Source organism: Zootoca vivipara, chromosome 16, assembly GCF_963506605.1.
Source record: "Zootoca vivipara chromosome 16, rZooViv1.1, whole genome shotgun sequence".
NCBI lineage: Eukaryota > Metazoa > Chordata > Lepidosauria > Squamata > Lacertidae > Zootoca > Zootoca vivipara.
Genome location: NC_083291.1, coordinates 40,244,064 through 40,271,236, shown reverse-complemented (window position 1 = coordinate 40,271,236; position 27,173 = coordinate 40,244,064). Strand labels below are relative to the sequence as shown.

At 46.0% G+C, this 27,173-nt stretch overlaps 1 protein-coding gene across 7 annotated transcripts in view; it reads right to left on the bottom strand.

The window, feature by feature from the left end:
• IQSEC2 (IQ motif and Sec7 domain ArfGEF 2) overlaps window positions 1-27,173 on the bottom strand; it is a 169,595-nt gene that overhangs the window by 48,292 nt on the left and 94,130 nt on the right. Inside the window, exon 1 of one of the 7 annotated variants that reach the window (XM_060269214.1) lies at window positions 3,181-3,397. The exons of the other annotated variants lie outside the window; for them this stretch is intronic. Coding sequence (XP_060125197.1) covers window positions 3,181-3,245 — 65 coding nt within the window. The 5' untranslated portion in view covers window positions 3,246-3,397. Of the gene's footprint in view, window positions 1-3,180; window positions 3,398-27,173 lie in introns of those variants that run through there. 7 annotated transcript variants of the gene reach the window in all.

Sequence of the window (27,173 nt, the reverse complement as noted above, 5' to 3'; positions counted from 1 at the left end):
CATCTGTCAGGAATGCTTTGATGGTGTTTCCTGCTTGGCAGGGGGTTGGACTGGATGGCCCTTGTGGTCTCTTCCAACTCTATGATTCTATGATTCTACCCGCAGGTCTCAGGGCGGATCAAAAGATTAAATTACAATATAAAAACACAAAATACATAGTCAAAATATAAACAGAAACTGCCAAATCTTCACAAACATGAGGACTAGATTGTTTTCCCACACGCTTATGAAGGTTAGGATTTTTAGGAAGCCACACCGAAACCCACATCCTGACTTTTTCCACTGTATTTCTGCTGAATTTTGGCATACTTGTACATGCACTCTTCTTACAAGTATGACAACCACATTTGTCACCGGATTAAGCTTGAGAGATTACACTGCAACCATAAGGAAAGTCTGTAGTCGGCAAAGTTCAGTCGTGTGGGCAGGGAAATTTTAAAATGTCCCCACTACTCAGTGCTTTTTTTTCTACACAAAAAGGTGCTGGGGTGGGTCCTCAAAAGACCCACCCCAGAGCCCCAGGAGGGTACCTTTGGGCTGGGGGGGGGGTTCCCCTCTGTCAGGGGAGCTGATGGCACGCAGCTGCTCCGCACTTCAGCTGAGCAGTTTGCCCCCCCCCCTTACGCCTCTCTGGTTCAGGTGACCTGGAGTAGCAAGGGAGCTTTCTCAGCTGAAGTGAGGCTCTCCTCCTGCAGGTCAGCTGTTAGCTGGGAACAGCCTCAGCAAAGTCCTGCTGCACCTCCAGCTCACCTGCCCCTCTCTGGAGCCCCGAAAGGGTATCCCCTTCAGGCTCCCGGGGGGGGGGGGGTTCCTCAAGTGCCAGAGGGGCTGCAGGGCTTTGCTCAGGCTGGTCAGATCCCTCCCCCCCAATTCCAGGGCCCAGCAGAGAGATGCCAGAACACAGTTCTGCCGCGTTCCAGGTGAAATAAGTGCTGCCACTACTAACTGCAAAATGTAAGGATTCACACCACCACATGTTGAGTTTAGAAGCAGAAAGTTGTCTACAAGCAGAGACATGCCAAAGTGTTTACAGGGATAACACTTTGGCATGTCTCTGCTTCTAGACAACTTTCCCATCACCATCAAAGTAAGGGACCCAAATCCATGTTGGCGATTGTGTGTACAGAGGAAGGTACAGCCATTCCAAATTAATTACAGTGGTATCTTGCAAGACGAATGCCCTGCAAGACAAATTTTTCGCAAGGCGAATGCATCTTGCGACCTGATGGTGACTCGCAAGACAAATTCGTTTTGCAAAAAATTCGTCTTGCAAATCGCGGTTTCCCATAGGAATGCATTGAAATTTAATTAATGCATTCCTATGGGCAAAAAAAGAAATTTCAATGCATTCCTATGGGAAACCGTGATTCACAAGACGAATTTTTCGCAAAACGAATTGACTCGCGGAATGAATTAAATTCGTCTTGCGAGGCACCGCTGTAATGCATAGTAAGAGGTTGTGATGGCAGGTGGTACTACAGCTGTGAAGGTGAGGTGGGGGAACTCAATTGGGACAAAGTTGAAACCTATTTCAGTGCTTTAGAATTTCACTTCTCCACCAAAATCTGTTTCTCCCTTCACGGTCCAAGTTGGGATCTCATCCAGGTGTGAGGTCTTCAAATATTCTTCCTTATACTGTATCTTGGAACCCAGAGTGAGGACAAATTCGCTCATACAATTAATATTAGCTAACTAAAAGGAGTGAGGCCCATATCACAACCTAGCCTGAGCGCAAGCCCTGAAGGCCAAAGGGAGGCCAAGCCCAGCAATGGAGCTAAAAAGAAATGGAAAAGGGGGCCTGTGGATATTTGCAAAAGGCATTCAAAGACCCGACCTGTGGAGAGTTGAGGGACTGACTGATGTTTTTGTTATTACTTTTATATCCCACCTTTCCTCCAAGGAGCTCAAGGTGGCACAAATGGTTCTCCCCCTCTTCATTTTACCTTCACAGTAACCTTGTGAGGTAGGCTAGACTGAGAGACAGTGTCTGGCTCAAGACACACCCAATGAACTTCATGCCTGGGTAAGGATTTGAACCCTGGTCCCCCAGGTCGTAGTCCAACACATTAACCACTACTACACTACCACCTTGGTTCTCATGAGACACTAAACCAAACCTTGGTTCAATCCTTAGCATCTCCAGGAAGGGTTGGGAAAGATCCTAGGTTGTTTGAAACTCCAGAGAGTCACTACAAGTCAACTGAGCAAGGTGGGGCCATGGTTTGATTCAGTATAAGGTAACTTCCAGTGGTAACTGTTCCTGCTGGGATTGCCAAGGCAGAAGGCAAGGAGGTGGATCCAGAGCCAAGCAACAGGAGGAGCCAATTCAGTGTAGGTTTCTCCCCATCCACCTTCCTGCTGAGTTCTACCAGGGTGACACGGAGACAAAGGAAGAGGGTGATGGCAACCGGGGCACTGCCTAGACGTGATGGCAGATAGGCAGGCAGGTGGGGGCTGGGCAAGGGCAGGCTGAGGTTTCTGGGGCAGAACCCCAACAATAGTCTCAATGCTCCTTTGTCTGCTGAGAAACCCAAGGAAAATCCGTAGAAAAGAAGGAAGGTTGTCCCAAACAGATGATGTGCATAGCTGTGGGGGTTAGCCACTGAGTTAGGGGGGGGGTGAGTGCAGGGGAGCAAGGGACATTCCTGTTGAAGGGGAATCGTGGGAGTGTGTGGCTCCTCCTACTGGTGATGATAAGGGGATTCCAGCAGAATAAATGGGGGTGGGGTGGTAAGAAAACGACTCAGGAGAAATTATTTGGGAGACCCGTATGAGGACAGACAGAGATGAGACATCAGAAAGGTTTCCTTCTAAGATAATTTAAGAAATTTTAAAATCTGACAAATTGTGAGGGGGTGGTGGTGGTATTTGAGAGGTTAAGAAAGGGGTATTTCCTGGATGGGTGGGCATTACCCAATGGGGTATCTGAAAAAAGCTGCCCCCCCCGGCAACATTTAATCCCTGAAGGAAAAAGCAGATGGGGAGCGGGGAGTTCCCTGATGAAGAGGACTGATATTGGGGGGGGGGGAGGCGGCGGCATTTCTCTGCTGGCTGCAATATTCCCTGCGCTAGTTCAGCATCCGCGCAGCCTGGGCGAGGCAGAGGCCGTGTGGGGGAGGGGGGCTCGGCGAAAGGGAAGCGGCGGTGGGAGGGGGCTGCCAGGGGGGTGCACTCACTCACCCGCGCAGGAGCTTGTGCTGCAGCTGCCCCGGGCGGCGCTCGGACGAGCATTGCAGGCACCACATGGCCGACTGCGCCCCCAGCCCGAGAGCCGGGGAGACGGGCAGGGGTGCGGGGAATCGCCGCGGCGTCTCAGCCGCCGCCGCGGTTCCTCGGAGCCCCCGAGTAGCGCCGCCGCCGCCGCTCCTCCATCCCCGCGCGAAGCGGAGGAGGAGCCAGCGCCCGCGAGTGACCGCCCTCCTTGCCGGCCCCCCAAGTGGCGCCCCGCCTCCCAGCAGCATCTCCGCGCTCCCCCCCCCCGCACCCTCCCGCTCCCTCTTGATCCTTGGATAAGGACACCGAGGCGGGCTCTTCGGCTCAGGGCTCGGGGGTTCGAGCCCCGCGTGGGGCAAAATCACCCTGCACTGCTGGGGGTTGGACTAGATGGGAGGGATTCCCTTCAACTCCCCAGAAGGGTCCAAGGCTGCTTCGATGTCAGCTGCCAGGGAGGAGCCAGTCTTCTGGATTTTGTGACCCCACTCCCACCCCCACCTCTTCTTTGGTTCGTTCTCTCTCTCTTTCCTTGGGAGGAGGATTTCGGCTGGGCATTAAAACCCCTGTTTTCTTTTATGCTCAGTTGGAAAAAGTTTCTAAAAAAGAATAAATGCCCGCCTGTCTAGCTGGTGGCTGCCAGGTCCCTAAAAAGCTCTGGCTGGGTGATTATTATTGTTGTTGTTGTTTAGTCGTTTAGTCGTGTCCGACTCTTCGTGACCCCATGGACCATAGCACGCCAGGCACTCCTGTCTTGCACTGCCTCCCGCAGTTTGGTCAAACTCATGTTCGTAGCTTCGAGAACACTGTCCAACCATCTTGTCCTCTGTCGTCCCCTTCTCCTAGTGCCCTCAATCTTTCCCAACATCAGGGTCTTTTCCAAGGATTCTTCTCTTCTCATGAGGTGGCCAAAGTATTGGAGCCTCAGCTTCACGATCTGTCCTTCCAGGGAGCACTCAGGGCTGATTTCCTTAAGAATGGATAGGTTTGATCTTCTTGCAGTCCATGGGACTCTCAAGAGTCTCCTCCAGCACCATAATTCAAAAGCATCAATTCTTCGGCGATCAGCCTTCTTTATGGTCCAACTCTCACTTCCATACATCACTACTGGGAAAACCATAGCTTTAACTATACGGACCTTTGTCGGCAAGGTGATGTCTCTGCTTTTTAAGATGCTGTCTAGGTTTGTCATTGCTTTTCTCCCAAGAAGCAGGCGTCTTTTAATTTCGTGACTGCTGTCACCATCTGCAGTGATCAAGGAACCCAAGAAAGTAAAATCTCTCACTGCCTCCATTTCTTCCCCTTCTATTTGCCAGGAGGTGATGGGACCAGTGGCCATGATCTTGGTTTTTTTGATGTTGAGCTTCAGACCATATTTTGCGCTCTCCTCTTTCACCCTCATTAAAAGGTTCTTTAATTCCTCCTCGCTTTCTGCCATCAAGGTTGTGTCATCTGCATATCTGAGGTTGTTGATATTTCTTCCAGCAATCTTAATTCCGGCTTGGGATTCATCTAGTCCAGCCTTTCGCATGATGAATTCTGCATATAAGTTAAATAAGCAGGGAGACAATATACAACCTTGTCGTACTCCTTTCCCAATTTTGAACCAATCAGTTGTTCCATATCCAGTTCTAACTGTAGCTTCTTGTCCCACATAGAGATTTCTCAGGAGACAGATGAGGTGATCAGGCACTCCCATTTCTTTAAGAACTTGCCATAGTTTGCTGTGGTCGACACAGTCAAAGGCTTTTGCATAGTCAATGAAGCAGAAGTAGACGTTTTTCTGGAACTCTCTAGCTTTCTCCATAATCCAGCGCATGTTTGCTATTTGGTCTCTGGTTCCTCTGCCCTTTCGAAATCCAGCTTGCACTTCTGGGAGTTCTCGGTCCACATACTGCCTAAGCCTGCCTTGTAGAATTTTAAGCATAACCTTGCTAGCGTGTGAAATGAGCGCAATTGTGCGGTAGTTGCAGCATTCTTTGGCACTGCCCTTCTTTGGAATTGGGATGTAGACTGATCTTCTCCAATCCTCTGGCCATTGCTGAGTTTTCCAAACTTGCTGGCATATTGGGTGTAGCACCTTAACAGCATCATCTTTTAAAATTTTAAACAGTTCAGCTGGAATATCATCACTTCCACTGGCCTTGTTATTAGCAATGCTTTCTAAGGCCCATTTGACTTCACTCTCCAAGATGTCTGGCTCAAGGTCAGCAACCACACTACCTGAGGTGTACGAGACCTCCATATCTTTCTGGTATAATTCCTCTGTGTATTCTTGCCACCTCTTCTTGATGTCTTCTGCTTCTGTTAGGTCCTTACCACTTTTGTCCTTGATTATGGTAATCTTTGTACGAAATGTTCCTTTCATATCTCCAATTTTCTTGAACAGATCTCTGGTTTTCCCCATTCTATTGTTTTCCTCTATTTCTTTGCATTGCTCATTTAAGAAGACCCTCTTGTCTCTCCTTGCTGTTTTTTGGAAATCTGCATTCAGTTTCCTGTATCTTGTGATTATTATTATTATTAATTAATTAAATTTGTATACTGTCCTTCACCCATACATCTCAGGGCGGTTCACAGCATAAAAATACAAGATTAAAAAAGCACAAAATATATAATAAAAGCAAGAACAAAAACAAACCAATAACCCCACCCCCTCCCACAACACATTTAAAGGGCCTGGTGGTTTAAAAATTCACTTTGCACATCCACAGGGACATATTCCAGAAATATAGGCTTCTCCACTGTAATAACTTAAGAAAAGCTGCACTGGATCATACCAATGGCCTTTCCAGTATAGAAAGCATCCTGTGTACCACAATGGCTAACTACCGGTAGTACCACAAGCCAGGCAAGAGCCCATAGCACTCTCCTGCTTCCCACCTCACCAGCAACTGGTACCCAGAGGCATACTGCCTCTGTGACCAGAAATAATAGCCTACACAGCCATCATGCCTAGTAGCCATAGATAGCCTTATCCTTCATGAATGTGTCTAAATTCCTTCATGGTCCTGACTACATCTTCTGGTAGCCAATTGCACAGTTGAGCAATGGACAATGAGAAGAAGCACATCCTTTGGTCTTCACTCGATCACTCTGCTCTCTACTTTCTCCACACCATGCTAAATTTAATACACCTCTATCATGCTTCCTTTTACTCAGCTTTCAAACTAAAATGCCCCCAAACCCCTTCCTTTGTAGGGGAGATGCTCCAGCCCCTTTATGCTCTTTTCTGCACCTTTTCCAGCTTGAAAATGGCCTGTATGAGGTGAAGTGCCCAGAACTGACCACAGACCACTGATTGTATACTGACATTTTCATATCAGCAGTTTTATTTCTCATGCCTTTCCATGTGGTGGGCCGGACTATATTTTTTTGGGGGGGGGAGGGGATGAACGAATTCCTATGCCCGACAAATAACCCAGAGACAAATAACCCAGAGATGCATTTTAAATAAAAGGACACATTCTACTTGTATAAAAACATGCTGATTCCTGGACTGTCCACGGGCCGGATTGAGAAGGCGATTGGGCCGCATCCGGCCCCCGGGCCTTAGGTTGCCTACCCCGGATTTACACCCATTCTGGTGAATTTGGGGCATGTGATCTAATGGTCAAAGGGTGGCTACATTAGTTCTGTGGTTTTATTTTATGATTTGTACTCGTTTTCATTGTGATATTTTTGTAACCCGCCCTGGGATCATTCGGTGAAGCACAAATGATCCATAATAAAGAAGAGGCTCCATTTCCTGGTCTAAAATGGAATAAGGCAGGTATGCTGCTGAAGTCCAAGACGCCAGAACTCTGAAGGAAGAGAGTCTCTGGCAACGTCATTGAGACAGAACAGGAGCCCACATTATTAAGGAAGTCAATATGTGTCTTTGACATACATGTCTAATTTATTGATCTAGTCAGCTGTTTGTAACAATTGTCACTCAGCCCACCCTCTCTTCTCAGACCTGGAAATGGGTTGGCCCCATCTTTTCATTTTTTGAATGCCCCCTCTTTTGACAGTAGCTTAAAGCACAGAAAAGTAGCAGATTGGTGTTTTTGCCTGGTGCAGGAAAAGCTCTGCATGCTAAATTTTTACCTGTCAGGCTGCTACAAAAGGGAGAGGCACAAAAAAGATGACAATCTTACCAAGGAAAAGTATAGCCCAAGCAGCTGAACTGTGGCTCTCTTTAGCAGTCTTAAGCTTTGTTTTGTTAACATTGGGAGATACTGCACCAGCCGAATTTCTGCCTATCATACAGCTCTTTTGGTATTCAGGCCTTAAACTGGGGTCCTATTGCCAACTGCAGAAAGCAAGCGGTGATGGGAGGGGGAAGATACATGAGCAGCTAAGTAGGGGGGGAGATATGGTCTACAGCGGTCTCAGGTGGCAAATTTTGAGAGCCAAAAAAAGCAGCAGGCAGACAGATCTGACCCATGGGGCACATCCCCTGCAGGAAGCCCCTGACAGTGCATTTGCAAAACACTTGTTCTTTTCAATTAGGCTTGTGGGGGGGGGAATGGAGAATGCACTCCCTGTTAATGAGTATGTGTTTGTGTGTGTGTGGAGGGGAAGTTGCCATTTAGGTTGTCTTCCTCAAGCACCAAAATGTCTGGGGTGAGGGAGCACCCTCAGATAGGGCACTGTTTAATTCTCAAATCATGCCAACATTTTTGGCAAAATGGTAAGTTGGAGGTCATAGGTCATACACTTCAACAGGTAACCTTCCAAGCCAAGACTATGTGCTGAGCTCATTTTCCCTTCCTCATTCATTTAATGCCACCTTATTCTCACCAGGGAGATGACAGGGAGAGGGTTGAAAAGGTAGCCTGGCAAGCTTCAATTTTGGAGCGTGGGGGTGGGGGAAAGAAATAACCTGGAATACTACTATTACCAAGGAAACCATCCTGGTGAGAAGAGTCTAGTCCAATCCAGACCATGGAGCCAACTAGACCGGCATCCTTGCTTCCAACAGCAGCCAGCCCATTTGCCTCTGCAGAAAGCCCACAAGCAGGAAATGAAAAGGTACCGGTAACTGCCCTCCCCTGACTCATGGTTTCCAGCTGCTTGAGGAAGGAGTCCTTTGTGTCAGGGAGGGTTGTGTAGTGGAAACAGGAGGCAGAGCCCTACACAAATGCTATCTAGTCATCTACAGTGCACAAATTTTATTATTTTTATTTTCAAGGCTTAGATAAAGGGGGGAAATGGCCATGTTCCTTGCTTCCTCAGCAACTGGCTCAAAAGCAAAATTAAATAAAAGTAAAATGTTCCATGACTAAAATGTTCCCACCCACCCACCTGGACAGGTGGCAAATACACTTCATCATCATCATCATCATCATCATAATTTATTATTTATACCCCGCCCATCTGGCTGGGTTTCCCCAGCCACTCTGGGTGGCTTCCAACCGAATATTAAAAACAGTACAGCATCAAACATTAAAAACTTCCCTAAACAGGGCCACCTTCAGTTGTCTTCTAAAAGTAAAATAGTTGTTTATTGCCTTGACATCTGCTGGGATGGCGTTCCACAGGGCAGGTGCCACTACCAAGAAGGCCCTCTGTCTGGTTCCCCGTAACCTCACTTTTCACAATGAGGGAACTGCCAGAAGGCCCTCAATGCTGGATCTCAGTGTCTGGGCTGAATATAACTCAACATGTTATATTAAATATTCCAGGATATTGGAGGTTCCATATATCCTTCATGGCTTATTGTCATTGACAGATCTAATCTCCATATACAGTCATACCTCGGTTTAAGTACGCTTCGGTTTGAGTACTTTCAGTTTAAGTACTCCGCGGACCCGTCTGGAACGGATTAATCCACTTTCCATTACTTTCAATGGGAAACTTCGCTTCAGGTTAAGTATGCTTCAGTTTAAGTACAGACTTCCGGAACCAATTGTGTACTTAAACCGAGGTACCACTGTATTCCCAAAACAGGCTGATAACTCCTAGTGCTGCCCAATCATCAATCACTCTTCTGCTGTAAGTTACACGAGGAATTGCAACCTCACATTTTATGGGGGTCTAGCATTTTTTACATTTCTGCATCCTGTTGTTGTCAATCCACCTAAGCAGACATGACAAAGCTGCATAAGCAGGGAAGGGACAAATCACCCACACACGTATTTTAGGATCTTTTTAAATTAAAAATAAAAAAAATCCTTTAAAATATGCACACACAGAGAACTACAATTTGATGACAATGTTGTCCCATAAGTGAATGAACAAAGCATAGCTATTACAGTGGGGAAGAAACATAAGCTACTAACCATCACCATGTCTTGTGACAATAATTTCCACAAGCTGCTTAAGTTTCACATGAAAAATACTGTCCTCTGTTTGTCCTGAATAAACTGCCTAATTTCATTTGCTGACCCTCACATGCAAGAGAGAAGACAAAACAATCTCATTTATACACTGCCGCACCATTCATACTTTTAATTATTAGTTTTAGTCAAGCACACTGGCACTCACACAGTTAACATGCATTTATTTATTTATTTATTTATTTATTTATTTATCCATTCTGAAGGAAATCAGCCCCAAGTGCTCACTGGAAGGACAGATCCTGAAGCTGAGGTTCCAATACTTTGGCCACCTCATGAAAAGAGAATACTCCCTGGAAAAGACCCTGATGTTGGGTAAGATTGAGGACACAAGGAGAAGGGGACGACAGAGGATGAGATGGTTGGACAGTGTTATCGAAGCTACGGACATGAGTTTGACCAAACTGCGGGAGGCAGTGGAAGACAGGAGTGCCTGGCGTGCTATGGTCCATGGGGTCACGAAGAGTCGGACACGACTAAACAACAACAACAACAAGCATTTATGTGGTTACATTAGATGAACTCAAAAGACTGGGGGGGAAATAACAAACCTATTCGCCTACACATGCAGAAGCATGCATCTATATCTGATGACACATGTAACACACACACACACACAGAGAGAGAGAGAGAGAGAAGACACAAATATATTCACTGACCAACAGTCATGTCTAGGTGCACATACACCTATGATACTCTATGTAGGTACTCTTTTCAGCTGTGTGGGTGCTACTATAAAAGACACCCACATAGGTCCACTCCTGACCCAAATCTCATGTGCTTTGTGAGCATGGAAACTTACCTACCTACACACACAATGAGGAAGCAGCACAAAACAACTCAAAAAACGCTCTAAGACTCACAAGCCTTCAAGCACACACAGAGAAGCATGAACATAAGCAAGACTGCATACTGTTCATCCATGTAAGCAAAGAAACACTGACAGGCAGTTATAAGTCATGCCTATATAATTATTTATGTACATACATATACAAAGTGATAAAAACATTCAGATCAATATTGCATTTACCTGTGTTTATAACACAAGCACCTAAGCTATCACTCCTACAACCCTCAGATCATATTATTAATCATTGACAATATACAGTTTATCAGATGGAAGCTGCAATCCTATACATACTTGGGAGCAAGCCCCACTGAGCTCAGTGGGACTTACTTCTGAGAAAACATAGATAGGATTGGGTTGTTGAAAAACATATTTTCCTGTTGTGAGCACCTTTTGAGCATTGCCCCATCTATCCAGTCTTACAAGGCTATAAATAAATCCTGGAACATGCAAGCATGCCATAATAGGCATCCAACACACACTCCTTAAACAAATTAGAAAAACATAAACTGTAAAATAACCTGCAAAGATAAAATGTTCATGTACAAGCAATGCTCTCTCCATCTTATGCAAATATGTAAACAGTGGGCAGAGTGAACCCTCAAACTACTGCAGTCTCCTCTGTCTTCACACACCCCTTGCACCCCACTTGCAAGTAATGCAGGCAGACTATATTTTTCCTTCTATTCTGTGGCTGAACTGCAACTGCCCTCCCACTTTGTTCCCCATCCTCAAACAACTGACAGCAACAGCAACACAGCTAGGAAATTATTGATGAAGCAGAGCAGGCCTTGGATGTGGTTGCCATGGGGATGAGCGGAGGGGGTGAGATGCTAGGTTGCTATGGCTGCTGCAAGGAAGAGGATGGGTACCATCATCACCATAGTGATGTTATGGGAGTCGAGATGCTCAAAAGCTTTGAGAGGGAGGGTGTGCAGCCTCGATTTGTGGAAAGAGTGGCCCGGAAGACACCCCTCCCACTTGGGACTGGACTATGGGAGAAGAAGCACGTTTCTGTGAGCAGAGAGAGAGAGAATTCTCTCTGTACAAACAGAATTCTTCATTTATTTCTGCAATACAGATGAGGCTGTAGCTTGTCCATGAAGTAGACACTTGATGTCTTACACACACACACCATTCCTGCACACACAAAGCAGTTGACATATGAGAGGGGAGGTTGGGAAACCCTGGATTTGCGGCCACTGCAGGGGCTGCAGATTCAATTGCCTCTTGAGAAAAGCAGGAGGTGGAGGGGATTTCAGCTCGCAGCAAGTGTGAGGAGAAAGCAACTGAGTGGAAACTGGGAGCAAAGTCTCCTGATTTTTATGCCTAAGCTCAAGGTCGACCACATTGAGAAGGGGATCCTGGAGTCAAAACACAGGGGGGTGGTTTTTTTATTTCTCTATTTTAACAGGCGTTACCTGGCTGTACAGTCCCCTCCCAAATGTCACCCCTAAATAGAACAGCAATTTGGAGTCGCCATAATTGTTGCATGCCTGCCCATTGTCATGGCAACAGCTCCAAAATAGCTATCTCACAGAAAGGCTCCAGAAAAGAGAGGGGGGTGTTATGCTGCTCAATAAATAACATTCCAGTGCCAATTAACGCTTCTTGCCATTCCAATTGCTGCTGGAGTCGAGATTATAATCACTACTGTACTCTCAATACACATTGACTATGGGAGTGAGCACATGTTGGGGATAGTCAGCCCTGGTGTGTCTAGGGATGTTATCCTCAAACCCCCCCCCCCCCATACTGGTGCCAATACAAACACTGACACATGTTCACGAGCATAGGCAGACACATGCCTTCTGACAGACACATGGTAACATCAAAAAATATATGCACACATTGACTCAACCATCAGCAGGGTCTTACTAACAAAACCACACACACAAATATCTAAGGCTGCATATTTCACTGATGCATCAACAATACGTGCAACAAAATATAAAAGGCACAAATTGTGCTATTGTCAGGAGAGTCAATGCAAAGACACCTCACTGAATGTACTCCACTGTATATTCCATAAAGCACCAAAATCTATATCAGTGGTTCTCAAAGGGTGTGGCAGGAGAGGAGGGCATGTGTGGCAGGAAGATTCAAGGACAATCAAATTATTGTTTGTTTGTTTGTCACCCATCTGACTGAGTTGCCTTAGCCATTCTGGGCAGCTTCCTACAAATTAAACCATTGAACACATAGTATCAATATATATATATATTAGAATATGGATTGAGATATTTTTTTTTTCAAAATGAGAGCAAAAGCATCAAGTGATACTGAGGACAATCTTAGTTGTGATCCAGAACCGCCGTTTGAAGAGAGGGCTTTATAATAGCATTGTCTATTCTCCTACAGTTCACCATGACATATTGTTGTAAACAGGAATTTTGAATTCTGACAAATATGAAAGATCAGAAAAGAAAAAGGCTTATTTGTGTTGATGAGGAGATGAGAGTTTGTCTCAAATTAGACCTAATATACGTAAATATATTTACCGAGCAAAAGCAAGCTCACACCTCTCATTGAGTTTTTATTATATTTAAGGTCAGTGCTATATATACATATATCACTGACCTTAAATATTATAAAAACTCAATATATATAGAAAAAAGGTGCCGGTACCCACCAAAAAGTTGTTACTGTAAGTTTCACACTTTAAACATTTGGGGGGGGGGAAGGTGCTGGTACTGCATACCCTAGAGAATCTGAAGAATCTGCATGCACACCAATGACAAACTTAGTTGGTCTCTAAGGTGCTACTGGAAGGAATGTTTTTATTTTGTTTTGACTACGACAGACCAACATGGCTACTTACCTGTATCCAGAAAAAAAGCACTGCTTAAGTAAGAGGCTCCTTTATAATTTTATTTACCTTTACCTTATTATGTGAATGATTCATGTTCTTATGTAGCTGCATTGGTTTACACTTTCTAGATGTCCCAGCATCATATAACAAAGTACGGTAGTTGTGTTCTATGTTATAAATCAAACACTGCCAGAAGTTTCCCAATGTATTTCCCTTATCAATAAAAAAATGGTGTAAGGCGAGCAATTTTTTATCCTAAAAGTGTGGCCCAGAGAAAACAGTTTGAGAACCACAGACATATATTCAAGGTGCAGAACCAGAAACATAACCACTTGCAATTTATTAAATAAATAAATAAATAAATAAATGCACAGATCCGACAGAAACATGGGGTACATTTATGGCAGTTGAGCATATCAACCTCTATTAAATACAGAATACCCAATGCTTAAGGCAGTGCACCTCCAGGTTGCTGAGTGACAAACAATGAGAGAGAGATGCCTCCCTCACGTCCTGTTTATGGACTTCCTAGAGGGATTGGGCTGGACATGTTAGAAAAATGATGCTGTACTGGATGGACCTCTGGTTTGGTCCAAGAAGGGCTCTACGCTCTTCCATACTGAGCTCTGTGACTTACCATTAATAATATTTAACACTGATCAAATACTTTGAGAATTCAAAATGCTTTGCGTACGCAGTACTGTACTGACATGGTTCTCTCATCACATTAACCATAGTTTAATGGTTTGATGAGCTCAAAATACTACTCAAAAGTTATTCTGATTTTTGCCATGCCACAAATGAAACAAGACAGTCTGGCTTGTTGTGTCACGGAACCTCAACTCGTGCTTTGTTTTCTCTGCAAAGTCAGAGCTAAACCACAAGCAATAACTAATGTTTTCATATACCACTAATACACAGAACTGAGACAGGTTAGAGAAGGACATTAATGTCTTTGTATCAAGCTGCAGGTTAACTGAAATTTCACCAAAACCTTGGGATTAAGCAAAGTTGTTAAAGTCAATATAAACATGTGTGAAAAGAGAGATAGACTCACTAGAGAGATAAGAAACCCCCCATACAAGGCAGGACCTGCTGCATCTTCCAAAAAGTCACTTTAGACCACCTTTGGTTGCAACTCTTAATTTACATCTCTCTTCCTGCCACCTTTGCTTTGCTTACCCAACAGAATCCTTGTGTTATAATCCACATAAGGCAGCAGTTGCAGATCAGGTCACAAGGTGTAGGGGGTGGTCCTTTTCCTACTTGCTGATCAGGACACAGAACAGGAAGGGCTAGTGGTCACTTGCTGTAGGACATTCCTGCTTGAGCAGTTTGTGCTGGGGAAGGTTTGCTTCAGTCTGGCATCTTATTAGTTGGGTGAGCACTTGCTAAACTCATCTGACATGACTGAAGAGGCTTAACCACTGGCCAAGGAGAACAGCCCCCAAAGGGTCACCCACAATCCAGAATTTCCACACCCAGCACACAAAAACACTTACAAAGACCATGTCATCTGTCACACCCACACTATAAATAGCCCAAAGTTTCTCTCTCTTGCAAACACTGCATGCACAATTACTCTCACATTGGCACAGCCTAACAAACTCCTAGTATCTGTCTAACTATGGAACAAACCCACGACTTCTGGTCCCAAACCCCTTCCTTTGCTCTAAACTACTAGACCCAGCTCTTCTCCCACAAGAATGAATAGTGTTCGTTTGTTTTCACTACTGAAGTGTCGATATGTTCTACTTTATAGAGAACACTCCTTAATTGGAAGGCATCCTCTTTTTGAAGGGCTCTCTATTTTAAAGATAAAGACCCTTGCAACAGAGAGCACTTGGGCAGCAGCAGCCTTAGCAGGCACAGAGGTTACCTGGTCGCAGTGGCCACAGTCTTCTCCAGCAGGGAGGGATGCAGTTCTGTGAGAACCGAGGGCTGGACTAGAGGGACCTTTGGTCTTATCCCACACTGCTTCTCTTATGTTCTGATAGTACGGTATAGGGGTAATTATTTTTACATTTGTATCTATACATAAATACTAGCATATTCATATTTTATTCACGTCTGCACTCTCTTTTCTCCTCTATCTGTGGTATCTTTTTGATAATGCGGAAGTGGCTGCCCTTTTCACCATAAACTATGACAAAAACAGCAAGCAACAGAAACCAGAGACCTGGTTCAGACTCAGCTGGTAAACCTGGCTGGCCTGCTCCCCTTTCGCTTGCAGATGGGGGCTCACATGACTGAGTGCTCCTGCATACCAAAACTCTACCAGCAGCACTGACTTGGGCCCCAGACTGTGGGTGCCCAGTGTGCACATGCCATGCTGCAATCTCATGACGTCCAATTGCATTGTGCAGAGCAGCCTTTAACCTAGAGCCTTTTGCTGGAGTTGGGACAGCTGCCCAGGTACTAAAACCAGGTGTGCTCAGAGCAGAGCAGAGCAGGCCAGCTACAGCTCACAATTATTGCTTGGTGTTTGTTGTGATTACAGACTTCAAGCTCTCCTTTGCTGCAAAGAAGATAAAGGTTCTGTATCTTGATCTTCAACAGTTCTGTCTCCAGCTCTGAGAGCAGAAATAATGTATTATGGCAGTGGTTCCCAACAGGTCGTCCAGGGACCCCCAGGGGTCCGCGAGCTATGCCAGAGGGGTCCGCAAGATGCTATTAGAATAAAAAATATATTAAATATATTTCGTATGATAACAGATTTTTTGTTTTGGCCGCTTCCTGCATGAGCAGAGTCTAGCGCAAAACTAGAATTAGATAGAGGCAGTAGTTCTGCTGTATGCCGTTAGGTGGCACTTTACAAACACTACTGTTTTGCAAAGAGGCAGCGCACGCATTCTACTAACGCTCACCTCCCCAAGATGCTTTGCACGCGTCGGCTTCATTTGTGCGCTACTGCGCAGGTACCCTGTCTTCTCCATTCCGCTCCCTCCTCCCTGGCGCGTGCTGCCTCTTTGCAAAACAGTAGTGTTTGTAAACAAAGCGTTGTTTTTCGTGGAAGCTACAGTTCGCGTAGTTAAAAATGGACCGTTGGTTAAAAAGTGGTTCGTTAAAACGACAAAGGCCTACAGATGAAGAGGAAGAACTGTAAAAAACGTATAAATATAAAATATAAAAAGACTCTTAATTTGGCTCTCACTTTTTAATTTTAGGATTAGGAATTAATGGGGGTCCTTGTCACAATAGAGGCTCGATGAGGGGTCCTCGAGAAAATTTTGTTGGGAACCCCTGTATTATGGCTTAAAGGGAGTTGAGTTGCTATCTTTCCCCCCCTGTCAGAGCACCTCTGCTTTTAATGGTTACAGGAGAGACAAATTTAGCATGTGAAATGCTTCCCAATATGCAGCTGTTGAAGACATAATGCATGTTGGGGGCTTTCATAGCAGGCTGGCATACAAGAGTTTATCAGGAGAAGCCTTTCCTGCTGCTTTTCTCTGCCAGCAAAAACAACAAGCTGCTATATTTTTGGGTTTTAGGCTACTGTTAAAAAGCTGCAAAAACAAAGTCATTCTTTTAAAAAGTGGGAAGCCATCCGCAGGTCTGGAAAAGGAATGACGACTGAGAGGGATGGGCAGCAGTTGAGCCTCTGCTTGGATGGGAGGCAACCTAGTTCAGGAGCTAGCTAGCACCTCAGACTTGGAATTCCTAAATTCAAATCCCAGTTCAGTATGGTAGCCTTGGGCACACAGGAGCCAACTCATAGGGGCCGAGGTCCCTTCACCCCCTAATAAAATATTTGAGGGAGCAAGACTCCCCCCCAAGTTGATAGGCAGTGCCATTCAAATGTTGTGTGTGCACCACATCATGTGATCCATTATGTGGGGCGGGACTTACCTGGGTCCCCCCAATATTTTATTCAAGTTGCTTGGGCAAGTGGCCCCCTTTCTACCTCAGTTCCTCAAACTGTAAAATGGGAATAAAGGTGACCTCTCATGTTGGGAAAGATGATGTTATCCATCTTGAACCCTCATGATAAGGCTGGTTATGGGGCTAGAGAACCCCCCTCCATGCCAGCTGTGACCAATTTACAGGTTGTGCACTCTGAGTGACCACTGTTATACACAATTAAATAGTCCTGTGTATTTGGTAAGCATTTGCTTTTAAAATGTGGTGCCTGCTTGTTTTGTCTTGGTGATATTGTTATAGTTAAGAGATAAACAGAAGTAACCACAACCAATGCTCTTAAAATTCACTGTGCCGCACACCCTTAACCCCAGTTATAACTAAACATACCTTGGAGCTTTGCCCCCACCACCACCACCACCACCAATGAAATCAAATACAGCCCAATTGGTGGGCCAGTTTTGGCAAAAGTGAAACCCCCACCCCCACCCGAAATTCACTGGGAAATCCTCTGGGACAAGCCCTTTCCTTTTCCTTCTGTGAGAGAACTTACCAACCGACTGCATCTCCTGGATCACAACTCACTACCTCTCCCTCTGCTATCTTCCGTTGGAGTGGGGGAGGGGGAGGGGTTTCCAACTGAGACTCCCCACCCAAGTGTTCTGTTCCCATCTGGCTGCTTCCTCTTTCCATTTCCTCTTGCGTTCTCCCCCTGCCATCCAATTCCCTTGACTACAAAGTTGTTACACAGCCTCGTTCCTTATACGTACATTCTTCCCAATCATCACCAGGAGTGTCATGCAACAGCTGGCTCATTTGACCAGCATCATAAGCCTCCAGCGCCAGCCCAGGACATTTTGGTACTGAGGCCTAAAATCTAAACAGCGTCCCCTCTCATGAACCTCAAGTCAAGCTGTCATGAAGGTCCCATTAATTTCATTGGGGAAGCTGCGGGATCAGCTCTGCCTTGTCTTCTTCTAGCCCTTAATGACACCCCAAATCACCACCTTGCCTGGCCTCGTGATGGGGCCACCTCTGCTTTGAGGAGACCAAGACATCTGAGAGGCACCCTAGGAGTGCCCCCTGCAGGGACTGGAGGAGCCAGTTGAACCAGTAGACACCAAGTGCTGTGCCCTGCCAGTGTGCATTCCTGTCCTAGTTGAAGAAACAACACACACCCCAGGCAGCACTTCTCTTCCTGAGTCACTGTTTCCTCCTTGGCAGGGCTTGTTCTCAGTGTTTGGCTTGGCCTCCTTTCACACCCTTCAACCATAGGGGCCATAGTCACTACCTCTTGTCACAGAAAAGATGAGAGCCAGTGGCTTTCTCCGTCAGTGCCAGCACCACCATCCCCTTATCACTGCTAGCTTAAGGATCACCCTTTTCTTTTCCAGCTCTGAAGCTTGCAGAAGACCATTTCCTGGTGGGTTGTGCCTTCCATAGGTCACATCTACCTGCCTCTCTCTCTAACACCTTTAATACCATCCAGAATCTGCACCCTGACAGACTTAGATTTGAATTAATGGTAAGGTTGCCTTAGCCCAAGCAGAATCAAATGTGGAAGAGCAGCTGCCTCTGGAATGGGATGGGTGAGCAGCAGGCACACAACATAAACTTTGAGCGGCCCCAGAGACCACTGTTCTGGTTGGGCCATGAGCTGGTCTCTAGCTCTCTAGTGCCAGCCCCTAATCAAAACGGGAACAAGAGCAACCTCTTTCCTAGTGACATTGGGAAGATGAATGGGATGCCAAGTGCTATTCCCTAGTCCCAGGAACAGAACAGGCTAGATATGCAATGAACCAAATAATGCATTTTAGATTCCATCTGTGGGCAAAGCAGACAGAATGCAATGTGTCCCCACATCTTCCAAACTAATCACAGTGTCTGTTGCAGGTTATGCTCACTCCCGCCCCCTCCTGATCACATCTAAGTTAATACCTGCTTCATTTCTTCTAACCTGGTTTCTTCTAAACCTCTTTCCCCATGACTCCTGCCAAGATGCTGGGAAGGATAGATACCTCAGGGTCCGCACCGAGATGCAGTACCGCCACATCCAGAGTCCAGGACAGGGGCAGATGCCAGGTCACAAGGAGCAAACTACTTGTGGTGGCATGAGAGGAGTGAAGGTTGTCTTTCTTTGGCTGTGCCAGGATAAATCATTTGCATGCCGCCCCCCCATTAAGGTCCCAGCAGGCGCAATGCAACCAAGTTCCAGCCGTTCAGTCCACACCAACGCTCAGAGTCCTTGGCAGTAGAAATCCCCCCTCAAATTCACTGTGCAGAGCTGAGCTCCCAGAGCCCTTTGCTGCTGTGTTTGAGCTCTCTAGACCAGGCATGTCAAACCTGCGGCCCTCCAGATGTTTTGGACTACAATTCCCATCTTCCCCAACCACTGGTCCTGCTAGCTAGGGATCATGGGAGTTGTAGGCCAAAACATCTGGAGGGCCGCAGGTTTGACATGCCTGCTCTAGACCCTCAGCTGTTCCCCAAATTCCAAGATTTCCAGCCCTGTTTGAGTGAGCGGCGACCAGAGACACCCCACAGCACCTGCTGTCCTGAATGGCGACTCCGCCAGCTGAGGGAGTGAGCTGTGTGCCCCCCCACCTCCCGCGCCAACACGTACACTCAATGTACGCTCACGCTGCAGCCAAACTCCCCAGGGCCCTGCGACACAGAGCAGACGGCTGGTTTCCAACTGGCTTTTCCTGAACTCCAGCCTTCTTGCAGCAGTTAACAGCATCCATCTCGTGTTCACCTCAGAGCAAGAAGCCCAGCCAGACTGAATTCTGTAATGCCAACCCTTTTCTTCAGTCAGTGGCTTTAAAAAACAACAACTCAATTTAAATTTTTACTGATTTGTGAACATATGATATCATATGAGTATATGATAGATAGCACAAACCAAGCTTTCTCCAACCCCGCTGCCACCCCTTTCCTTGATCTTCTCTTCTCTCAATAATTGGCCCCCACATTGAGAAAATGAACATGGAGGGGGGCCATTAGTATACAAATCTTACAGAAATTATCTCCTGTATTGATCACTGCAGATGGTGACAGCAGTCATGAAATTAAAAGACGCCTGCTTCTTGGGAGAAAAGCAATGACAAACCTAGACAGCATCTTAAAAAGCAGAGACACCACCTTGCCTACAAAGGTCCGTATAGTTAAAGTTATGGTTTTCCCAATAGTGATGTATGGAAGTGAGAGCTGGACCATAAAGAAGGCTGATCGCCGAAGAATTGATGCTTTTGAATTATGGTGCTGGAGGAGACTCTTGAGAGTCCCATGGACTGCAAGAAGATCAAACCTATCCATTCTTCAGGAAATCAGCCCTGAGTGTTCACTGGAAGGACAGATCCTGAAGCTGAGGCTCCAATACTTTGGCCACCTCATGAGAAGAGAAGACTCCCTGGAAAAGACCCTGATGTTGGGAAAGATGGAGGGCACTAGGAGAAGGTTGGACCAGTGTTCTCGAAGCTACGAGTTTGACCAAACTGCGGGAGGCAGTGGAAGACAGGAGTGCCTGGCGTGCTCTGGTCCATGGGGTCACGAAGAGTTGGACACGACTAAACGACTAAACACAACAACAATTGAAAGTGGACTCAGCTAGGAGAAAAGTAATTGGGGGTGTAGGGTGCTCTACTGCTTTTAGACTCAGGGGCATTATAACTTTCCTGGGGAAGGAGGGGGAGAGAGAGAGACTCAGACTCTTTATTTGTGTGAGTCACAAGCCATAGCAAAGGAATTGTGCTCCTGAACATCAGTTGCTGGAGAACAAGTGCAGAAGAGGGGTATTGGCTGTGGACTTTCAATGGGCATCTGGCTAGCGCTGTGAGAAACAAGATATGCTGGATTAGATCTGCCTTTGATCCGATTCAGCAGGTCTCTTATGTTCTTATGTCTCTACTACAAAGTCACTTCCTGCAAGATGGAGATGGCAATACTGTTTGCTAAAGTGGTGCTCAAAGTTTATTAAGGTAAGTATGTGAAACACTTTGTGCATGCACACGAAAGCTCATACCAATGACAAACTTAGTTGGTCTCCAAGGTGCTACTAGAACAGGCATCCCCAAACTTCGGCCCTCCAGATGTTTTGGACTACAATCCCCACCATCCCTGACCACTGGTCCTGTTAGCTAGGGATCATGGGAGTTGTAGACCAAAACATCTGGAGGGCCACAGTTTGGGGATGCCTGTACTAGAAGGAATTTTTTAATTTTGTTTCGAGTTTGTGTGGTTGATTTTTATTTATATATTTTGATTATGAGGGGTGGGAAACTCCTGGCTCATGGAACAATCTTGCCTCACCAAGGACATTTGTTAAATGTCCCATCAGCTGACATCACTCCAATGTGGGGCTGTTATAAGAATTCTAACGTCTCAAATATAGAATAAATGTTCATATATGTACAATGCAATATTATTATTATTATTATTATTATTATTATTATTATTATTATTTCTTCTATGGATCTTGCCATGCCCCTCACACCAATCTTTCATGCAGCAAGGAGGTTTTCTTCGATAGACCTGATTGCCTACATATGAACCTCTGTGGGTTTTGCTTCTTTCCCTCTTTTCTGGCTGTGAGCAATTTTGGTTGTTAAACATGCAAATAGGTCTGAAATGTGGGTGGTGGCTGGTTTAATGGTTTGCAGATATCAAAAAAGTGCTGCTGCCTCTCTAAAAGGGGGAATAAGGTAAAGGTAAAGGGGGCCCTGACCATCAGGTCCAGTCGTGTCCGACTCTGGGGTTGCGGCGCTCATCTCGCTCTATAGGCCGAGGGAGCCAGCGTTTGTTCGCAGACAGCTTCCGGGTCATGTGGCCAGCATGACAAAGCTGCTTCTGGCAAACCAGAGCAGCGCACGGAAATGCTGTTTACCTTCCCGCTGTAGTGGTACCTATTTATCTACTTGCACTTTGATGTGTTTTCGAACCGCTAGGTGGGCAGGAGCAGGGACCGAGCAACGGGAGCTCACCCCATTGCAGGGATTTGAACCGCCGACCTTCTGATCAGCAAGCTCTAGACTATGTGGTTTAACCCACAGCGCCACCTGGGTCCCTAAAAAGGGGAATAGCTATTGCTATTTCCCCCTGCAAAGAAAATGGGCACTTGGTAGGGTGGCTTGTATCAGGTTCAAAGATACTCTTAAGAAGTGAGAGCAAAGGCATTGAAGTTGACCAATACAGTAGTACCTCTGGTTAAGAACTTAATTCGTTCTGGAGGTCTGTTCTTAACCTGAAACTGTTCTTAACCTGAAGCACCACATTAGCTAATGGGGCTCCTGCTTCCGCCGCACAATTTCTGGTCTCACCCTGAAGCAAAGTTCTTAATCCAAGGTACTATTTCTGGGTTAGGTAAAGGTAAAGGTAAAGGGACCCCTGACCATTAGGTCCAGTCGTGACCGACTCTGGGGTTGCGCGCTCATCTCACATTATTGGCCGAGGGAGCCGGCAGAGTCTGTAACCTGAAGCGTCTGTAACCTGAGGGACCACTGTCGTTATCACCTGGACAGGAGACTGAGAAACCAAATAAGCCACCTAGTCACAGTCTCCCCTGCTAAGATGTATTGTATTTGTATTTCTATTTAAATTAAAATAGTTATATTATAGTAATTATAGTTGTGATGTTTTAATGTGGCAGCACCTGTACTTTGTAACAACTCCCTGCTTATTGACACCAGGCAGTTGCCTTCCCTGTTCTTTTTGGTGCCTGCTTTAAACATACAATCATGCACCATATACCGTACATTTTGTTAAACAAAAGAATCTTTTTACTATGATTTAAATGGAAAATAGAGATTGATAGGTAGACAGGCAGGCAGAAATAATTACTACAAATTTAAATAGAACTGCAATGCATCTCTCCATGCTGGGGAAGACTAGGTCCGGGTGGCCTGTTGTCTAGGACAGGGGTCCCCAAACTAAGGCCCGGGGGCCGGATACAGCCCAATCGCCTTCTAAATCCGGCCTGCGGATGGTCTGGGAATCAGCAAGTTTTTACATGAGTAGAATGTGTTCCTTTATTTCAAATGCATCTCTGTGTTATCTGTGGGGCATAGGAATTCGTTCATCCCCCCCAAAAAATATATATAGTCCAGCCCCCCACAAGGTCCGAGGGACAGTGGACTGGCCCCCTGCTGAAAAGGTTTGCTGACCCCTGGCCTAGGATGTTCGGTGTTGATGGGCAACTTCCACGGCCCATGCTCTCCCTTCATATGGATCTTTTTCTTTAAATTGCACAATGCTTCAAAAGGAAGATGTCTTCAACTACAGGACCAGCCCCTGTAAAGCAGTTCACACTGCCAACGTGCATCTTCTCCATCCTGAGAGCCACCTGACTGTGGTGTAGAGACTGTGCCATGCTGTATGTCCATACAGATACCTTATTTACTCCTGAAGTTGTCCTTTGTCCTTTGGAAGAAAACAGCTGAGGAATAAACTCTCAGCAAAGCTGGATGCAAAACAGCACCTCTGGTTTATTGATTTGAACTGAATTAATGGTGATTATTTCACCTCAGGAACTCCTGGGAAGTGTAGTTTGGTGAAGGTTGCAGAATTCTCAGCAACCTACAGTTCCCAGGATTCCTTGGAGGAAGTTGTGTCAGTTAAACTGTAGAAGACAGATACGTATTTGTGGTGTAGGTATGCCAACCATATACACTCTTTCCCGCAGAGCTGAGAGTTCATGCTTTCCCAACTTCCTTGTAAATGTTCAACTCTCTCAGCCTGGGTGCATGCCAGAATGAAAGTAAGCATGGTGTGGGAAATAGTCAGGCTGGAGACTTGGGTTCAAGTCCCACTTCTGCCATGGATGTGTTGCGGCAAGTCATTATCCCTGCCATTTGGAAAATGGGAATTGAGATAGCTCAGTTGGTGGAGCATGAGACTCTTAATCTCAGGGTCGTGGGTTTGATCCCCACATTGGGTGAGATTCCTGCATTGCAGAGGGTTGGACTAGATGACCCTCGTGGCCCCCTCCAACTCTCAATTCTATTAATCTATGAATCCCCGCTGCTAAAGCAATATGGATCAGGACCTGTAAAATACCTAGATACCCCACTAGTCCTTATACTTCAACTTAACTAAAGTCCACATAATAGAAATCACCACATATTTCCCCACTACTCATCCTTGCCTCCCTTCCTATGTTTGTTGTTTCCTGGGAAATATTTTAGAGTGCAACCCTCTTGTCATACCTGTTCTTTGTAAACTTCCATTTACATAGATATAATGATAGTAGTAGTAATCATAAAGATAGAAGCAAGCTGCTCTTGAGCTCCTTGGAGTAAATGCGGAATCAAATCCCCCTGGCCTTTGACCCCTGAGATGTGTGTTTTCAAGACCTCCTCTCTTCCTGTGACTGTAATTTGTTTTAACTTTTTAAACTCTGGGTTTATATTTTTTTAAAAATAGTTATAACCTACCCTGGGATCCATTGGTGAAGGGCAGGTAATAAATTTAGCAACAAATAGCAATGATAAAAATATCCACTCAATTAGTCAATCAATCAAACATGGTCAACTGATTGGGCTTCTGTATATCACATGCATATCAAAACAGTAGCTGAATATGTAGACGTGGAAGTCAGTGTATGTTTCTATTGCCTCGGCCCAGTATACCTGAAGGAGCGTTTCCACCCCCATCGTTCTGCCCGGACACTGAGGGCCTTCTGGCGGTTCCTTCACTGTGAGAAGTGAGCTTACAGGCAGAGGGCCTTATCGGTAGTGGCACCTGCCCTGTGGAATGCCCTCCCATCAGATGTCAAAGAGATAAAACTACTACCTGACATTTAGAAAACATCTGAAGGCAGCCCTGTTTAGGGAAGTTTTTAATGTGTGATATTTTAATGTATTTTAATCTCTATTGGAAGCTGCCCAGAGTGCCTGGGGAAACCCAGCCGGATGGGCAGGGTACAAATAATAAATTATTACAGTGGTACCTCGGTTTGCAAATGCAATCCGTTCCGCCGAGGCGTTCGCTTGCCGAAGGCACGCTTTTGCGTGTGTGCGAAGCGCCGATAGAGGGCTTCTGCGCATGCGCGAGCTGCACAGATCGTTTCTGCGCATCTGAGTGCCGCGGAAACCGGATGTAAACACTTCCGAGTCCACAGCGTTCGTAAATGGAGGCGTTCATAAACGGAGGTAGGCATAAACCGAGGTTCCACTGTACAATATTATTATTATATTTAGAACTCCACTGATAGAGCTGGTGACGACCTCTGGAGGCCTAAAAAGAACCAGGGTGCTGAGGGTGACGGACTGGGGCCTGGGAGGCCAGGGTTCAAATCCCTACTCACCCATTAGTCCCACTGGGTGACATTGGGCCAACCACTGCCTCTCAGATTAATTTACCTCACAGGGTTGCTCTGAGGGGGAAATGGGGGTAGGTGGGAGAACCACTTACGCCATCTTGAGCTATTTGGAGGAAAGTAGTAGTTGTAACAACAACAGAGCAACAAATCAGTCAATCAATCAATCAATAATTGTGTGTGTCCAGCAGCATACATAAGAAATTACCTCCACCACTATGAAATTGTTTTAAATGGAATAATTTTATTTGACTTTAATTTTAGATTTTAATGTTTTGATTGATTGATTTTATTACACATGCTGATGTTTTAATTGTGCAGATCTGCAGAATCACCCTGGGATCCCTTTAGCAAAGGGCAGTTCAGAAATCATAGAAATTAATTAAATTGATTAATAAATAATACCATCAATACATCTAAACTAAATCGGTAGTATCCCCTTAAGCTTGCCCAGTCAAATCCACAAGGGTGCACATTTTAAAATATTATTATCTACACATCCCAAACTATTGGGTCTGGGAAGGCTACAAATGTGAACAATTAAGTAAGGTGTAATTGAGACTGGACACCTCTTTCGTTAGGACCCATTTACAAAATAACTGCCTCAATTCAGCTATAAATGGCATGTATGTGTTTAAATACCCACTTTTCTCAGCAAATGACACTGAAACCGTGGCTTAATTCTTTGCAAAATGCCAAGTGTTTGATCAAAAAAACGATTATTTAACTGTATGGGTATTGTTGCCAGGTGCTGCCAGGCAAGCATAATTTTGTACCTGGTTTCTGTATCCAAGTATAAAATGCCAAGTGAGAAGCAGCCCTCAAAGCAGTTGGGGGGGGGGGCAGTTGCCGGCATATGTACTCAGGGCCGTAGTGAGGCGCCGTGACACCCGGGGCGACAAATTGCCATGCACCCGGGGGGGGGCGTCGCTACGTAATGACGCATGCATGTTACGTAATGACGCATGCATGTTACGTAATGACGCATGCATGTTACGTAATGACGCATGCATGTTACGTAATGACGCATGCATGTTACGTAATGACGCATGCGTCATTATGTGGCGGGGTATAGTCCCCGTCCCCCCCCTGCGCCTCCAGAGCCACTCGCCTCCAGCTACAAATTCCAGGTAAAAAGCCCGCCCACCGCGCTGAGTGGGCTTTTTACCTGGAGTTTTGTAGCTGGAGGCGTGCGGCTTTGGAGGCGCGGGGGGTGATACCCCGCTATGTAACACGCATGCGCAGCATCCCGCTGTGCATGCATGTTACGTAGCGGGGCATCGCCGCCCCCTGGTGACTCCAATCCGTGCAGGGCGGCGGCGGGGGTGCTACTTGGCACGGACTTTTTATCAGGAGGCTGGAGGCTCAGCTTGGGAGTCGCCGGGGTGGGGGCGCCAAGTGGCACCCCCCCAGAGTGGAACCCAGGGCGGACCACCCCCATTGCCCCCCCATTGCGACGCCCCTGTATGTACTGACAAAGACTGGGTATGTGTGTAGGCAGGTCTAGCATTGCAAACCCACCTTCAAGTGGTATGACTGCGCATGGATGTGCAATATCGCATACAGAAAGTAAGTATCTCCATGCAGGTGTCCTGTGCGCTGCCCCACTCCTTCCAATCTCAGCAGGGCAGTCAGAGGATCCCTGCATATCCACAGGGCCTGCACAAGTAAACAGGCCTGCTTGCTCCCTTCTGCAGTCACAGGGCAGGGTTGCTTGGCAACAGCAGAGCTGTATCTCTCCCCCCCCCCCCCCCGTCTTCAGGGATCTTTTTATAACCAGGGCTGTGGGAAGTGGGTCAAAATGGGAGAGCC